At 35.0% G+C, this 15,952-nt stretch overlaps 3 protein-coding genes across 7 annotated transcripts; 2 read left to right on the top strand and 1 right to left on the bottom strand.

Annotated features, from left to right (window-relative positions):
• The first annotated feature begins 1,041 nt into the window (after positions 1-1,041).
• LOC111290055 (putative Rho GTPase-activating protein At5g61530) lies at positions 1,042-5,569 on the top strand. Of its 3 annotated transcripts, none has more exons than XM_022881455.2 (10): positions 1,042-1,180; positions 1,408-1,521; positions 1,638-1,900; positions 2,438-2,500; positions 2,614-2,632; positions 3,405-3,503; positions 3,609-3,686; positions 3,773-4,017; positions 4,497-4,659; positions 5,154-5,569. In XM_022881455.2, exons 2-10 carry the CDS (start codon positions 1,461-1,463, stop codon positions 5,297-5,299), a joined length of 1,137 nt encoding a protein of 378 aa, XP_022737190.2. In that variant the 5' UTR covers positions 1,042-1,180; positions 1,408-1,460; the 3' UTR covers positions 5,300-5,569. The 3 variants fall into 3 exon arrangements, with proteins under 3 accessions (XP_022737190.2, XP_089624779.1, XP_022737191.2); XM_089768653.1 differs by having other exon boundaries at positions 5,083-5,569; XM_022881456.2 differs by having other exon boundaries at positions 1,085-1,180; positions 1,452-1,521.
• An 83-nt stretch (positions 5,570-5,652) lies between these two features.
• LOC111290346 (transcription factor DUO1-like) lies at positions 5,653-7,212 on the bottom strand. Its single transcript, XM_022881633.2, has 2 exons — positions 6,624-7,212; positions 5,653-6,495 (listed from the first exon to the last, which is right to left on the bottom strand). Exons 1-2 carry the CDS (start codon positions 6,867-6,869, stop codon positions 5,980-5,982), a joined length of 762 nt encoding a protein of 253 aa, XP_022737368.2. The 5' UTR covers positions 6,870-7,212; the 3' UTR covers positions 5,653-5,979.
• Positions 7,213-9,903: 2,691 nt separating this feature from the next.
• On the top strand, positions 9,904-15,584 carry LOC111290446 (ceramide kinase-like). 3 transcript variants are annotated; one of them, XM_089768652.1, is made up of 14 exons: positions 10,133-10,248; positions 10,440-10,551; positions 10,658-10,822; positions 10,905-11,072; positions 11,184-11,276; positions 11,483-11,575; positions 11,917-12,139; positions 12,229-12,255; positions 12,392-12,476; positions 13,361-13,510; positions 13,823-13,924; positions 14,478-14,855; positions 15,046-15,112; positions 15,195-15,584. In XM_089768652.1, exons 3-14 carry the CDS (start codon positions 10,754-10,756, stop codon positions 15,330-15,332), a joined length of 1,593 nt encoding a protein of 530 aa, XP_089624778.1. In that variant the 5' UTR covers positions 10,133-10,248; positions 10,440-10,551; positions 10,658-10,753; the 3' UTR covers positions 15,333-15,584. The 3 variants fall into 3 exon arrangements, with proteins under 3 accessions (XP_022737486.1, XP_089624777.1, XP_089624778.1); XM_022881751.2 differs by lacking the exon at positions 10,440-10,551 and having other exon boundaries at positions 9,904-10,248; XM_089768651.1 differs by lacking the exon at positions 10,440-10,551 and having other exon boundaries at positions 9,906-10,248; positions 15,173-15,584.
• Positions 15,585-15,952: the final 368 nt, after the last annotated feature.

Raw genomic sequence — 15,952 nt, 5'->3', positions numbered from 1 at the left:
GGTATTTGTCAATCTCATTGATTAACTGAAGCAAAATATGAAACCATCAACACGATGTTTGTCGCTATTAATTAGTTCTATTATTACTCTTTCATATGGACGGCCAAGTATTAAACTTCCAAATTATTAAATACATAAAGTCGAAAAAAAAATTCTTTAATACAACTCTTAATTTTTTTAAGAGGATAAATATAATAAAAAAATTTGACAACATGAAACGAAAATCTTTTACGAACAAAAATAAATTGTTTCATTTTTGACCAAAAAATTGTTTCATTTAAATTTAATTTTATTTCTTATTCCAGTATAATGGAAAGGAAAATATTTTTATCAATCAAAAGAAAATATTATATTAATATGAATAAAGTGACACTAAACTCAATAAAAAAAACTTTAATAATAATATAAATCATACAAGTTAACAAATAAAAATTTTATAAATAAATATTGTTGTGTAATATTATTAAATTATTGTATTTGAGTTTGATTAATTCAATCTAATTTGAAGAAAAAAAAAACTTAAATAATGCTTTTTAGAAAGCTTAATTAAAGAAGATTTTCCAGTGCAAATAAATTCTTAAAAATATAATCTTCATAGTATAATATTTGAATTGAAGAAATTCCAATTTGTTTTTCATAAATTTTTTCGATACGTTTGAACAAATGAAATGATTTCGAAAAATTATATATAAAGATATATTAATATAAAAACTAATAAAATTATTTATAGGTCTCACAAATATATTTTTATGAATAAACATATTTTAAATAAAAAATTATCAGTTTAAAAATCAACATTGTGTCCAAGGAATAAAATTTCCAACAAAGATATTTTTATAAAAAATTAAAATTAATAAACAAACAATTTAATATTCAAGCCAACATTCGATCATGCAACTGAGTTTCAGAGAAGTGCCGTTATAATCGTTGGAACCATCCAGAAGCAAGTTCGCGCATTAGCCGTGAAACTTACCACGTGGCATATTCTTATTTGTTCAAACAGTCAACTAAAAATCACTGACCAATCCCCAGTGACCTTTACAACAATGACTTTTCTTGCTCTCAAATAAATAAATAAAAGAGTACTCCACTTTCGACTTTCGCCATCACCTCCAGCGATTCAACTTGCAATAAGAAAAGCTCGTCTTTGATCGTCGCTTCGTTTAAGCTACATCTAAAGGTAAAATTTTTCCTTTTTTTTTTTCCCGTCAAAATTAGGGTTATGCGCCGATTCATTGATTTCGATGATCACCGAAAAGGCTTTGATATCCAAACAGTATTACTATTAGTCATACGAAGTTTTCCTTCTTTTTAAATCAGAGCATCAGATTGTCTATTTTCTCTTAAAAAATGATTATTTATCACTATCAATTAATTTTCTATTATTATTATTTTTTTTTTTTGCAGTTCCTTTGATATTTCGTTATTAATTAATTTCCGGTTTACGTTAGTCGGAAGCGATGCCTTCAGCCGCGTCGCAGCAGTGGCAAGAGAAGGCTAGCGGTTTCATTTCTTCGTCAGGTTCCTTTTAATCGATTATTTCTTCATTATTTTCTTTTTTTTCTTTTTATTTTTTTTCTATTGTTGCCGCATCGGCGAATTATTTGTTTAATTTATTTTTTGAAATTTGATCTCAGGGGTGAAGCTGAAGGAAGCTAGCCAAACGGCCGGAACGTTTGTCGGAGAAGTTGCCAAGGATGCCAAAGGCAACGTTGCTGACGTGGCGGAACGAGTCGGTTCCATGGTCAAAAGCCGATGGGCGATTCTCCGGCAGCCGGCGACTAGACATGCTGTACAGGAGAGTCTTATAACGGCTGCTGCAACGACTGGAACCTTTCTGAGGAAAGGCATCACCGGGACTAAAGATAAGGTTGTTGTTGGGAAAACAAAAGTTGAAGAGGTAAATTTTAGCTCTAAAATTAATTTAATTGAAAACTTTTTAGTTTTGTTAATTTTCTTACTTATTATTAAATGTCTTGTTCAATGTTTAAAGCTTAAACTACACTGCGTGAGAGAGCCTGTCTTCAAGAATAATTGATCATTTGTTTTAATTGATCATTTCTTGCCTCACTCTCCACTTTGTAGATCGCCCTTTGCTCTCTTCTTTACTCTGATAGTTAAACTTTGTGTAATTATCAAAATTTATGTCATGCTAGAGTGCTATCTTTTCTGTACCCTACTGAAAGGGTATTGGTTGCTTGTTTGTTTTGCAATAGGGGATTGATTCTGTTTTTGCAAAAACTTCAAGTAACTGGTTAATTTTGGTTTTTGGTGCTTTTATATGGTATTATTGTTTTTGATGATGGCGTGTAGTTGAAATGCAATCTATTGATGCTTGATTGTCATTTTTAATTGTCACAGACTAGGCTAGTCTTGGCTTCTACAAAAGGTATGGTCAAGAATGACATATATATGTGTAATGGTGAATTTGTTACAGGTGGCAAAAAAGACTGCACAGAAAAGCAAGATAATTTTGTCTGACATAGAACGATGGCAGAAGGTATAGTATTGTGCGGATTACTTTTACTTTTTGTTGTTTGCTATTATATTTTTTTGTCTTCTTACATGTACTTTCAAGGTTCTCAATTCTTATAATGTGTTTTCCATTTGCAGGGTGTTGCTAGCACTGATGGTGAGTTTCTTTATCTTGGCCAGTGCATTTTCCAAATGGTGACTTTTTTGGGGGATCCTTTTCATTTGCCTCCTCTCTTTCTGAAATTTCGAAACTTTGGTTATAATTATTCTTTCAGCATTTGTCTGTCGTTGAAGAACATATGTGAATTTCATGTTTGGTTTGCCAATAAATTTATACATTAAGAGCCAACTATTGAATTTGAATTTCCCTGTAAATCATTGCCTAGCATCAGGAGCATCTGACACAGTTTAAAGGCATCTATCAAGTGATAAAATCTTTGATTTTTTATATTTAGGTGTAGGGAACTGCTTTGAATTGTAATTCTTGTTTCTTATTGCCCTAGCACTCTTGCAGCTCTTAATCCCTACTCATCTTGTCAAAATACTTCTGATTTCAACTACTATAAGTTTTAAAATGCATTACTTTTTATCATTTTTACAAATTTTTGGTGCCAAAGGTTTGTTTTTATTGCATTCCATTGCTCTATGATTGTCTTTGGTTTCAGTTCTTCTGTATGTCTGAGTTTGATGCTTCACTAATTAGCATTTGCTCTGAAATTAAAATTTACTTTAAATTGGTTTTGGTATCATAGTTTCTGATTGATTTAGCTAATTACAAGGCAAAGGCTTTTGTATTTTTCTTTCCATGCTTGCTTATTGACTGATAGACTATGACATACTGATGATTTAATTAATTACTCAAGTCAAGTATTTTATGGATATTTCCAGCAATGCACAGTGCTAGCCCCTTATTTTTTCTTTGTCCTCAGTGTTTGGAGTTCCTATTGAGGTTACTGTGCAACGGCAACAATCCAGCAAGCCCATTCCTCTTATATTGGTGAAATGTGCAGATTTTCTCGTATTATCAGGTGACTCGGATGAAAATGAGATGAAAAATATTCGCACTTATTTAGCAAATGTTACTGCAATATACATTCTTTTCCAGAAAGTAACATATTTGTTTTGACTTTTAGGTCTAAATTCTCAATACTTGTTTAAAGCTGAAGGAGATAAAAAGGTCATTGAGCTATTGGTTTCTGCATACAACCAAGGTATCTCGCATGTTATCTTCTGAAATTTGACCTGCAGTTATTCTATTTGGATTGCATCATAATTTGTTGTCATATGTATATGACAGATTTCAATGTCTCAATACCTGAGGGTGTGAATCCAATTGATCTAGCAGCTTTAACCAAATATTACATTGCTAGTCTTCCTGTGCCACTCACTACCTTTGAGCTTTATAATGAGATCAAAGGTGCCCGTTCTAGCATTCATGCTATGAGAAACGTATTAAAGAAGCTTCCTAGTGTAAACTACATGACTCTTGAGTTCATCACTGCATTGCTGCTTCGTGTTAGCCAGAAATCAGTCCTTAACAAGGTAGGAGTTATCTCTTTCTCTCTACATCCATGTCCATACACTAATGCATACATGCATTCATTGCCTGTATAAGGTGGTTTTAAGTAAGGTTGAATATAATTGTGAAAGCTTATAATTCTCCACATATGTGAAATTTATTGTTGAGATCTTGCGAACTTTAATAGTTTACCTTGTATTGAGCAATAGTTTGGTTACTCCTATGCACCACTGATGGGCTACAGCCAACTTGATGGTCAAAATGATCTCCACTGAAGTTTTCATGGATAATTTATTTCTTTGAGTTCGTTTTTAGCTTGTTCATTTTTGGTCATTGTGAATAAAATGCCTATGTAAAGCTCTTACTTGGTTCTTTCATAATGGTCCTCTCCTTCTCACCCCCGTCACTCCAAACAATTGACTTGCAGTCGTTCATAAAGTTGTTATCTAATAGATAAGTAGTACCTATTAACAACGTTTAATTGTTGTTTATCTTGCAACAGATGGATGCCCGAAGCCTTGCCATGGAAATGGCACCTGTTATTATGTGGCAGAAGGGTCAGAAACCAGAATCTTATAGGAAATACTGGAGTCATCCAACCAAAAGTCCTTCCAAGGGTAGCATGGATTCGACCCCTGCTTATAGTGCATGGGACATGCTTGCTGGTAACTTTTCCTTTCTGCTACAATCTGCCCATATATCACTACATTGTGCATGTGAAATTATAATTTCATGCCAATATGACTCTTGACTCCATGTCATTCAGGGATGGTAATTTACTTGATAGAATATAGTCTGTGCTGATGGAAACTATTTCTTAATCACAGGACTGGAGATAGTGGAAAACTAGGTGAAAGATGTTACGATATTGTTTTAGATATTTAAAAAAGAGCATGAACTTCCTTCCTTCTTTTCCCCCCTTTCTTTCTTGCTTTCTCTTCATTCCATTTCTTGGGTCTCAAAACCTACTCTGAATTCCAAAATTTTCCCAATATATTTTTGTGTTTTCTGTTACTAACAGTTCTCTCTGTTGCTTTGCCCTTCTATTTAATTGGATACTGCTGCATCAACTTATGCTTCTTCTGAAGAAATGGTTACTAAATATGTTTTCAAACAACTAGGAGTTTCTAATTTTCCTTCATCTATTTTATGGCTATAGATGATGGAGAAGATATGGATGCTTCCTCCCCCATTCCTTTGGATGATGGGATGCTAGTTGATTTTGGTGCCATTGAGGTTATTCAATGCCTCATAGAACAACACAATCCCATATTTACAGATGCTAATGAGACAGTCTGGAGATGATCGAGTTGAACCTCTATCCTTATGCCGCGTGCCCAGCGAAATCAATTATCTCTTGGGATGAAATTTCAAAATTTTGGTCCAGATGATTGTTATGCAGTAGTGGATATTTTGTTGGCTGCCAAACCTGGGAACACACTTGCATGTGTGACTGTACATTTTAGACATTAGGGAGTTTCTTTCTAGTACACTAGTATTTGGAGAAATATTGTCTATTTTGTGGAAATGACTAACCCTAGAGCAACTGCTTTGAATGGAAGTTCTGGTTTGTTATCTACAGCTTTATTACTAGGGGGAATGTCCATTGGACATTCAGTAAGTGAATATAGTAGGCAAATGCACTCTGGATTTGATCCACCGGATTGGACTCTAATGGTCCTCTATAGAGGATGGTGGTTTTAAGGCTGTATGAAGCTTTAGAGACCAGAACAAAGATCTCAATCTCTAAAGTCCTCTGAGAGCTTGTCAGATTAATTTTCATTTATCAATATCAATTGACATAGATTCAATATCAGTTATAACATTAATTAAAAGATATCAACTGTCATTGTTTCACCCCCAGAGTTGCCGAACTAGCTAGTATAGTTGGCACATGGCAGTTTACCAATGAATTGGTTGTAAAGTAGGAGAGTCTCACGAGTTAGAACTATAAACGCAACCACAGCTGTTCCAACTGCATACGGTTACCATTCTGATGAGCTTGGAAGCGGTTCAAGGTAGTCAAACATGTCGGTTGGAAATTCATCAAAGAAGCTTTCAGGAGTTGCAGGGTTTACTCTGTCTTCCTTCTTTCCAATTTGAGCACTGCCCTTTATTCCATCTGAGGGAAACCTGGTCAATGATTTTGGTTTAGTTTTAGATTCAGAAGCCTCCTGATTCTGGAACATGCTCACAAAATTAAAATCGATGGGCTCCGGGGTAAGGTCCTGGCATTCTGGCAAGATTGGGAGGTCCAGTTGTAGTTGCGGTAGTATAGAAGCAGGGTAGTTCAAGGGGGGCTCCATGGATTGTATCATATGAACGGGCTCGATGTCTAGTATGGGAAGACATGTTTCCAAGTTTAGTAAATCTGGCTTAATTAGATCAGGTAGTTGCATCATCCTGAATTCTTTGGAGTTTCCTGAAAAGGAAGGACGTTTAGACTGATTCTCATGAGATGATGATCCTTGCTCCAGTGGGATGCAGTTGCCAAGAGGAACCTGAAAACATATTACAAAGTATCCAACACATCACCTGACATGCTGTGGGAAATGCAAATTTCATGTATCATAGAAGAAAATGAAAGCATTCTTGTTAGCCTGCATTGATTTTCTGCTGAATTCCTTACCTCCACCATTGGCATTCCATGGAGAACAGGATCCTTCCCTTTGTTTTTCTGTGACTTCGATATAGGTGTCTGCAAAATTCTCTCCAGCCGCTTTCGTCTAGCACTCCAGAAATTCTTCACATCATTATCTGTTCTTCCTGGCAAATAACTAGCAATCTTGGCCCACCTGTTACCAAACTCCGCTTGCAATTCTATCACCACCCTCTCTTCCTCTGCTGAAAATTTGCATCCACTAGGCATTTGCATAATGTTTTTCCCAGAAAAAAAAAATGATTAATATGCTGCTTTAGATTTAACCTAATCACGTAATAAACAGACCATGCAGCAAAGAAAAAACCATTTTTGTCCTAATCCTGACAACCCACCATCCAGAAAAGCACAAATTTTGCAACATTGAGAGATAAAGCAATCATTTTCTTACCTACCAGCTGCTACAATTACATGAGCAACAGTTTTCTTCAAAACAAAGAAACCCCAACAAAGAAATTTAAAAATAAAAAAATAAAAAGGAACACATTTTACTTATTAAGAACATATCAATATACCTTTTTGTCACAAATGTAACAAAGTAAGATGAACCCTAAGAAGTAAGAAGATGAGTGATGAGAAACTTACGTCTTCAAGTTGGGTCTAAGCTTGTTAACCCATCTAAGACGACAAGATTTTCCGGTTCTTGGTAAAAGTCCCATGGATCGAATGGAGCTCCAGCCTCTTGGACCATATTTTTTCACGTAGTTCATTAAGACTTCATCCTCCTCAGCAGTCCATGGTCCTTTCTTTACGTATGTTCCATCACTTTGTCTTTCCATTTCAAGATTTTTCTCTTTATTTGTTACTTAAATCACAAATTCAAAACCCAAGTCACTAATCCACTTAAATTATCTGCTTTTTTGGCAAATGAAACCCGGAGAATGTTCAATGTTCAATGTTTTTTTTTCTTTTTTCTAATTTATTTGTTCTTTGATTTTGCTCGAGGAGATTCATGGATGAAAAATGCAGCCACCAATGTAGCTTTCCCAAGTCAGCAACAACATTCCTTTCAACCTCTCAAAGAATGACATGTCAGAATACACCCTTGTGGATTTACAGAACTGGAAGTTGAGAGGATCCATCCTCCCACTCTTTTTTCAAGTGACGGTTAAGACGGTTAGTGGTAGTCTCCATTATCCACTAAACCCCGCCTCTTTTCCCTACATTTCAAATCACGTAATGAAAATCACAAAAAACCCCTGCTTTTATCCTCAAAATAACATAAAACCCCAAATGGGCACCACTGAAATCACTCACGAGATCTTTTATTGTTCTGTCACCCGTACGTGGCCAAGGAACATCTACAAGTCCACTCGTGTTATTGGGAACATGAGATCAAATTTCATGATCTAGAAACAGGTTCCTCAAATCTTCAGTCTCAAATGTCTCCAGGAACGTGCCATCTCACTTGTCTTGGTAAGTATTGAAAAAACTTCTTGTTTTCTTGATTTTTATGATGTGGGTTTTGGACCTTTTGTTACCCCTTTTTCAATCAATGATATATATATATATATATATATTTTTTTTTTTTCTGTTATTTCTATGGAATCATACATATTATAGAGGTTAGCAGATGACAGGAGGACATGAAGGGGTTAAGAATTTTTAAATTTGCCTGTAAAGCAACATGGACAATATTTTTTTCTTTTCTTAAATTTTCCAAATGACGTTTTGCTTTAGTTTTCATAAGTATTTTCCATTTTTTATTGGAGGGGAGGGAGAGGGGGTGATGGACCTATTGCTGGATCTTCTGCACATGCTGATGATGAAGTTGTAGCTTGTGGTGCAACTGTAGATTGTGTCATCATTATGCGCTTCCTTCCATGGTATGTAAGCATTGTTTTTGGTGTTGTGCTTAGTTAGCATGTTATTCATGATGGCAAATCTTTTACCCTCAAAAACCATCTCGATCCATCCTGTTTGCTCCGTTGTTTCGTTTCTCAATTCACCTTTTGCAACTGATCTCAACTACTCTGATGTGCTACGTGCAAACCTCATCTGATTCACACATAAGACATAACGCTTTTATGTGTTTTCATTAATAAAGTTGTGGAGAGCACGAGACAGGGAATGGAACCCAAGCTTGCTGCCGATGATGCAATATCACGAATTGCAAGAAAATTTCCGGATTTAATGAGAGCTGTCATTGCTACCGATAAGAATGCTGTGCATGTCTCAAGTGACGAAACTTAAGCTCTAGCTCGTACGATTATAGGATCCTAATATTTATTCATCCACGTCTTAAATTAATCTATTTATTAGGGTTCACACTCTTATAAAATATTATTTGTTTTAATTTTTTTATTTCATGATTTTATCATATAAAAGATATCTCACAAAAAAAAAGTGATGTAAACTTTTATATCTCAAAATCAATTCTCGTACTCAACCGATATAAGATTTTTTGCTTCATTTCAAGATCGTGACATCCTTCCCAACTCCAATGAAAGCCTACTGTCTTCAGTGATATATCGTTAATACCTTCAAAGCTAACTCTGATACCACTTATTACATGTTGAGATTTAAGTTTCAGGCTCGTGTGATTTTAGGATCTAAATATCCATTCATCTAGTATTTCAGATCAATCTATTAATCACAGTTCATAATCCTTATAATATATTATTCATTTTGATTTTTTTATCTTATAATTTTATCTTACAAAAAATATTTTAAAAAAAATAATGTAAACTCTTATATATTAAGATCAATTCTAATATTAAACCGATACGAAATTTCTAACTTCACTTCAAAACCGTGATACGTGTCGGTGGTTGTCATGGATGGGCATTTCAATACTCGGTCAGAAACCCAGATATGGACAATGTTAAGGTTTTCACTGTGCTGCCCCGAAGTTGCTTCTGCCTCTGCACTAAGAAAATTAGCATTTATCACCATAAATGTTTCAACGATTCATCCAAGGACATGTAGTGTTTTATATTACCAACGAATATTCGTCGTAAGAGAATTTCTGATGTTTCAACAATTACTTTTAGTACTCTTTTTTTAAAGAAAAATCCGATTGATTTTTGGAAATGTTGCTGTTCTAAACTTTCTTGTTACAACCTAATGTTTGGAAAAGTAGCAAAAAAAAGACAATACATGAAAAAACAAAAGCGCCATTTTTCGACGGCTGCAAGGCCTCTAAGAGTCAAAGTTGATGTTCGGGTTTGGTGTGGACCTAACCCGAATGTTCCTGACCCGGTCTCTTAATTCGGACCTTTAGAAATGTTGAATTGCCAAACTTTGCGTTTCATCAAAACTTAAACAAAAAAAAAAAAAAAAAACTTTGCTTCTTGTCTCTGAACTGGGTATCTTGTTAACTGGAAACCCGGTTTAGGGCCTTTAATTCCAACACAACTAAAAAAAATCGGGTGACTTTTATCTCAAAGATCCCATTTTTATATAAATTTTATGTACTAGTACTTGTTAATCTAATAAAATGGAAATAAATGGAGGTGATTGTAATTCTGGGGATAAATCCCAAGCTGAAACATCCGTTTTGAGTTCGAAAGTATCCTTAAATCACGTTGGAGAGGTTACTCTCACTCTTAATTCAGATGGGTTGTCTTGGAAATCGCTTGATTCCGGCGATAATGTAAGATTTTTTGATCTTGTATATTTTCATGTACACGGATTATTGTAAATTTTGATATTTCCATATTATTATATCTCTTTAACGTTTATTTCTGATTGTTGTGTTATGCAGTTTTGTTTTCGCTGATCTTTTTTTTTTTTGTCTTTTTAAAGTTTATTAATTTTGTATTTATTTTGCATGATATGAAATAGGGTTTTGTCTCTTTGCCATTTCCCTTCTTGATGTGTATGAGCTGGGATACCCTTTGATTTGTTGAGAAAATACATTGAATTATGGGTTAAGATGGGTTGGTTTTGATTAAATGTATGATGCTCCCTCCAATATTTTCTGCTTCTTTGAGCTGGGTTTTACAGAAAGAGTATGGTGTTATGTTTGGCTTCTGATGGCTTCTTCACGTTTACTGGAACAGGGTGGATCAACTTGTTTGGGGATTAAACTTGTTCCTGATATCCCAACAGAGGTAAAATTCTCTGATATCTATGCTGTAGAGGTAGCCGACAGTGGTATGATTCAAGAATCAAATCTTACTAGTGTTGGAGAATGTTTCTTGGGGAATGAATCTCATGATTCTGAGGTTTGTTTTTGTTTCTGTTCTTCTTTGTTCCCATTTCATACAATGATAATTTTTCAGTGATCCATCTTCCTTGCTGATGCAGATGAACCACTTTATAATACATTCTTTTCAGAAGTCTAAGTCTCAGGCTTGCCTTTGGATCGTGGCCATGTACAGTTTTGGTCACAAGGACTTGCAGACTTGTCAGATGTGGGTGAATAAAATTAATGATTCTCTAAATAAGGAAGTTGGGAGACCAAGGAATCTTCTGGTATATGTCTTCTATAGGTTGTCAAGAGTTTTGTGTTTCAAGATATATATCTAGTGACAAATTGAAGAGAATCTAGAAGCTTGACATTTTGTTTTGTTTTTCCTTAACTAGGTATTTGTTCATCCAATGAGTGGGAAAGCAAATGGCCGGAGGACTTGGGAACATGTGGCTCCTATATTTGCACGTGCTAAAATAAACACGAAGGTAAGCTTACATACTGAGTGCAGAAGATGTTTCTTGCTTTATAAGCATTGTGGTAGTTTGTTGAAATGTCATATTTTCTTCCTTAATTTTCATTTTTCTTATCATGGAAATCAAACACATTAATCCAAATTATAAAGGTCCCACAATACCTTTTAGTAAGTCAAGCATGCCTAGCTATCTTACAATAACCACTGTTTCCATTTCAGGTGATTGTAACACAGAGGGCAGGGCATGCATTTGATGTGATGAAATCTACTACAAACGAAGAGCTGAATTCATATGATGGTGTTATAGCTGTTGTAAGTGATTGGATGCCTGCATGTCATGATTTCATATATATCTCCCCTATGCTAAATGTACTTCATAATATATAAGTTGCTAAGTTGATGGAAATGATAAAATATTGTCAATTTCAGGTTCATGTTTTCAGAGAAGTGGTACTACATATAGTTCAAGGTTTTTGTAGGTTGTAACCGTACCAATTGACCTAGTTTCTGGAATTTTATACCTCATTTTTTGGCAGGCTTGGTTCTGTTTGCTGTTTTTTAATCTTTAATCTGTTTGTACACGGTGACAAGGTTATGGCATTTTCCATATATAAATATGTATGAATTTTGCTTTTTTTTTCTTTTAATTGCAGGGTGGTGATGGTTTCTTCAATGAAATTCTTAATGGTTTTCTTTCTTCAAGGCATAAAGCTCCTTTCCCGCCTGCCCCATCAGATTTTCTTGACACTCTGAGGAATGATGTCAACTCCTTAGATTACGCTTCAAATGTAGCATGTTCTGAGACTCATTACAACAAAGAGAGTGATCCTCTTCTCCCAAGTTCGGCACATAATGAATTGGGATTATCTCCTTTGGGTGTGTATCATATAAACTTTATTTCCATAAGTGTCAACTTTGTGGTGGTTCTTTTTTATCTGTATAACCATGTTTGCAACTATTTACAGGAACTGATGATGGATCTCACTCCATAGGTTAGTTTTTACCATATCTTTACAAAGTACAGTGATAATGGAACTCTGTTGTTTGTACCTCAGTTAGTGGTGGTGTTTATTGATTATCTATATATGTTAATGCTTTAAACCTGAACAAATTTTTATAAATATGCAGATCAGGAAATTGAGTATCTGCTTCCTAATCAGAGGTTTAGATTTGGAATAATTCCTGCTGGTTCAACAGATGCCATTGTGATATGGTATATTCTTCCATCCTATTGATTTTTCCTTCTTTATGTTCTCTCTTATTTTTAGACTCAAAATATTAAGGTCACGACTGTAACTGAGCATTTGGATGCATGTAGCAGGCTTTTTAGGTGGCTTGTTTTAATGTTTGTTACTCAAAATACAGTCCAAATGTCAGTGCCTAACTTTAAAATCTCCTTGTGATACGGATACTGCCCAAAGCTTTGACATTTTTGCATTAAGTGGCTGGTCACAGAGGCAAATGGTGATGAACTGGGAGGGAAGAACAGTCACTGAAGATAATGACTATTGACTGGATGAGTCCAGTCTATATTGATTTCTATCAAAAGGCCTCTTTCTGTCAGATACTCATATTTAACTGAATGCCTTCTACAAGTCTCTTTTCCCTTTTCATTTTATATTTTGGATTTGATGTTTAACATGATGTAGATGGAATACAGAATCTGTAGCATTTGAAAAAGTTCTTTGCTCTCCTGGTTTCTTTCTGCTTTTTGTATCCTATGCCTTGCATGTTAACTCATCTAAGTGCATTGTACACAAATATAGGGCCCATTGTCCAATGCAGTGGTTTATGTCTTGGGCGGACAAATACATCCATGGGTCTAAGTCTTAAAACCTGCCACTTATGCTAAGGATATAAGTCTTAGGAGCTGCTACATATGCTAAATACTAAATGTTAGGATTAGTATACCTTGCTTTGGTATAATTATAGCTAGTAATAATATTTTCATTACATTTCATATCTCTTTAAGGAAATGGTTGGTGACTTCTACTGTTGATGTGCTTGCAACATAATATCTGACTGAAAAACAATGGAGCTAATCCTGGATATCATCCTTTGTTTAATTCTACAGTTTTGTTGATTTCTTTCTTGCAGCACCACTGGGGCTCGAGATCCTATAACATCTGCATTACACATTGCCCTGGGTAAGAGGGTGTGCCTTGATGTTGTTCAAGTTGTAAGATGGAAAACTACATCTACCTCAAAGGTTGAACCTTGTGTACGCTATGCGGCTTCTTTTGCTGGGTAGTTTCTTGTTAAAACTAATGTCATGTATCCATAAGAGTATTAGTGAATAAATATTCTGGGTCCAGAAATTGGTGCCATTTAACTATTTTTTGTTCAATTTACAATTATAGATATGTCTGTACACATGTAGACATGTCACTGAATGCATGTGTTTGCTAATTAATAACCTTTCAAGTATGGTCATGATATTTAAGCATGGTCAACTTAATTGAGATGCTTCCTAGTGTGCTCATGTTCTTTTGTTGTGCTATATAGAATTACTGAATTAACCTCATGGTCTCTTCGCAACTCATTAGTGAAATTTATCAGGTATGGATTTTATGGAGATGTCATTACAGAGAGTGAAAAATACCGGTGGATGGGCCCCAAACGTTATGACTATGCAGGAACAAAAGTGTTTTTGAGACACAGGTATTTGTCTCCATATTTACTTAATGAGTCTGTAGACCAATGAAGTTAGAATTTGGTAGCATTCAATAAGGAATTTATGGTCAGCTTCAAGCATTTCTTGTAGTTTAGAATTATAGAAGAACCTCAGTTAAGTCTGAAATTTGGAATGATAAGTTCCCCTTCAGTTATAGGAAGCCTTTGAAGCGGGTTTCTCTTTGTTCGTATCATAATGCATTTGGGAAGAATTTTTCCTTCAGCTCCTTTCTTTGCTTTAGGACAAAAAAGAGCTTTTTATCCCCTTCTAAGTAAGAAACTGTTAGCTGGATTCAGATACTATTATTTGACTTCAAGTCTTCAATATAAATACCTATTAAACTGCCTACATTGAACAAGTTTTTCTTTTCGGAGGTAGTATTTTTCTTTCAGCTTGTTAATGTTTGTCAGTAATTTTAAGCTTGTGATTTCCCTTCCCAAGGGCATGTCTTAGCAACATCAATTCTTGCAAATGCTGCTTGTTAATATATGATAGTTAGCCCACCATGCTATGTTATGGTAACCTTTTTTCTTCATTAAGGTCATATGAAGCAGAAGTAGCATACCTGGAAGTTGAATCTGAAAAAAAGAGTTCAATTCCAGATGGAAGTAGGATGTTTGGTAAGGTGCGAAGCTTGAAAAGAAAAAAATGTGAAAGAATTATTTGCCGAGCCAATTGCAATGTGTGTAATACACAGCCAGTTTATTCTTCCACAAGATGCCCCTCTGCAACACCTGACATGATTTCACAAGAAAAAAGATGGTTGAAATCTAAAGGGCGTTTCCTTAGTGTTGGGGCAGCCGTAATGTCTAACCGAAATGAAAGGGCACCTGATGGTTTGGTGGCTGATGCACACCTTTCAGATGGTTTCCTGCATCTTCTATTAATTAAAGACTGCCCTCACGCATTATACCTTTGGTAATATGAAGCATTCACCTTTTTTCTCTCTCTCCCTTATCATATTAAAATTTTTGGAATCCAGGGATCTCATTTTTAACTTTTTATTTCCCTTCATATCAGTGCATTTGCCAATTTTCTTGTGTTTCTGCATAGTTCTTCATCCTTAAGAAAACTGTTTTCAGTGATGACTCATGATCAATACCTACAGGCACCTTACGCAGCTAGCAAGGAAAGGCGGAAACCCCCTAGATTTCAACTTTGTGGAACATTATAAGGTATAGTTTCTTGCCATGTCTTGTCTTGTCTTTCTAGTGTTCCCACAATCTCTTTTGTAGCCATTGTTTATGTTATTTCCAGACCCCAGCCTTTACATTCACTTCCTTCGGCAATGAGAGCGTCTGGAATCTGGATGGTGAGCTTTTTCAAGCACACAAACTTTCAGCACAAGTGTTTCGAGGCCTGGTTTGCCTATTTGCATCTGGTCCTGAAGTTTAGTCGGAGACATAGGAGTGAAGGTCTCATCAAAGCAGTCAAGTAATTAACTTTATACCAACACAGTTTTGTATCAACAAAAATGCAATCTAGTAATTGATGATACACATCAACAAGGCATATAAGGTGGCCTTAAAAAGGTCATCACAGTTAGATGAAACCACATAGTACAAGAAATTACGATGGAGGTGTGACACTGATACAGCATTTTACTTTATGTATGAATTTTGTTGCTTTAGCATGGATGACCTCAAAGTTATTTCTTACTGATTTTCATCACCACCATTGAAGACCACAAAGAATCATGGCTGTGTCCATGTCACGCCTTCAGCGGTTTAGCCTAAACTTCAAGATCAATTTTAGTCCAAGTCGTTTGATCATCTTTATAATTTTCACCCTAATTTTCTTGATATTGCAAGACAAGTTTCTTCATCAATACCATATACTTTACCGTATGTTGTTTATTGCTTGGATTCAAATAAAATTTTCATATGGTTTAATCATGTGCTTGTATCAGTTGTATGTAAATACTAATAGGAAGATTAGGAAATTATCCATTGAACGGTAATCAGTGCAATTGTAACATTGAAAATATGAATTTAACTAATTTGATTAAATTAATA

The sequence above is a fragment of the Durio zibethinus genome, chromosome 11 (genome assembly GCF_047325235.1).
Source record: "Durio zibethinus cultivar Kanyao isolate XHJ-2024 chromosome 11, ASM4732523v1, whole genome shotgun sequence".
Classification (NCBI taxonomy): domain Eukaryota; kingdom Viridiplantae; phylum Streptophyta; class Magnoliopsida; order Malvales; family Malvaceae; genus Durio; species Durio zibethinus.
The sequence above is the reverse complement of the archived record's forward strand: the minus strand, read 5'-3'. Positions and strand labels throughout refer to the sequence as shown.

What these genes read in the sequence shown, in the direction of transcription:
- LOC111290055 (XM_022881455.2), top strand. Translation starts at nt 1,461, where the DNA reads ATGCCTTCAGCCGCGTCGCAGCAGTGGCAAGAGAAGGCTAGCGGTTTC. An exon ending in CGGTTTCATTTCTTCGTCAG is followed by an intron (nt 1,522 to 1,637) that starts GTTCCTTTTAAT and finishes ATTTGATCTCAG; the next exon opens with GGGTGAAGCTGAAGGAAGCT. An exon ending in TGCATGGGACATGCTTGCTG is followed by an intron (nt 4,660 to 5,153) that starts GTAACTTTTCCT and finishes TTATGGCTATAG; the next exon opens with ATGATGGAGAAGATATGGAT.
- LOC111290346 (XM_022881633.2), bottom strand. Translation starts at nt 6,869, where the DNA reads ATGCAAATGCCTAGTGGATGCAAATTTTCAGCAGAGGAAGAGAGGGTG. An exon ending in ATGGAATGCCAATGGTGGAG is followed by an intron (nt 6,496 to 6,623) that starts GTAAGGAATTCA and finishes ATATGTTTTCAG; the next exon opens with GTTCCTCTTGGCAACTGCAT.
- LOC111290446 (XM_022881751.2), top strand. Translation starts at nt 10,093, where the DNA reads ATGGAAATAAATGGAGGTGATTGTAATTCTGGGGATAAATCCCAAGCT. An exon ending in CGCTTGATTCCGGCGATAAT is followed by an intron (nt 10,249 to 10,657) that starts GTAAGATTTTTT and finishes TTACTGGAACAG; the next exon opens with GGTGGATCAACTTGTTTGGG. An exon ending in ATGATGGTGTTATAGCTGTT is followed by an intron (nt 11,576 to 11,916) that starts GTAAGTGATTGG and finishes TTTTAATTGCAG; the next exon opens with GGTGGTGATGGTTTCTTCAA.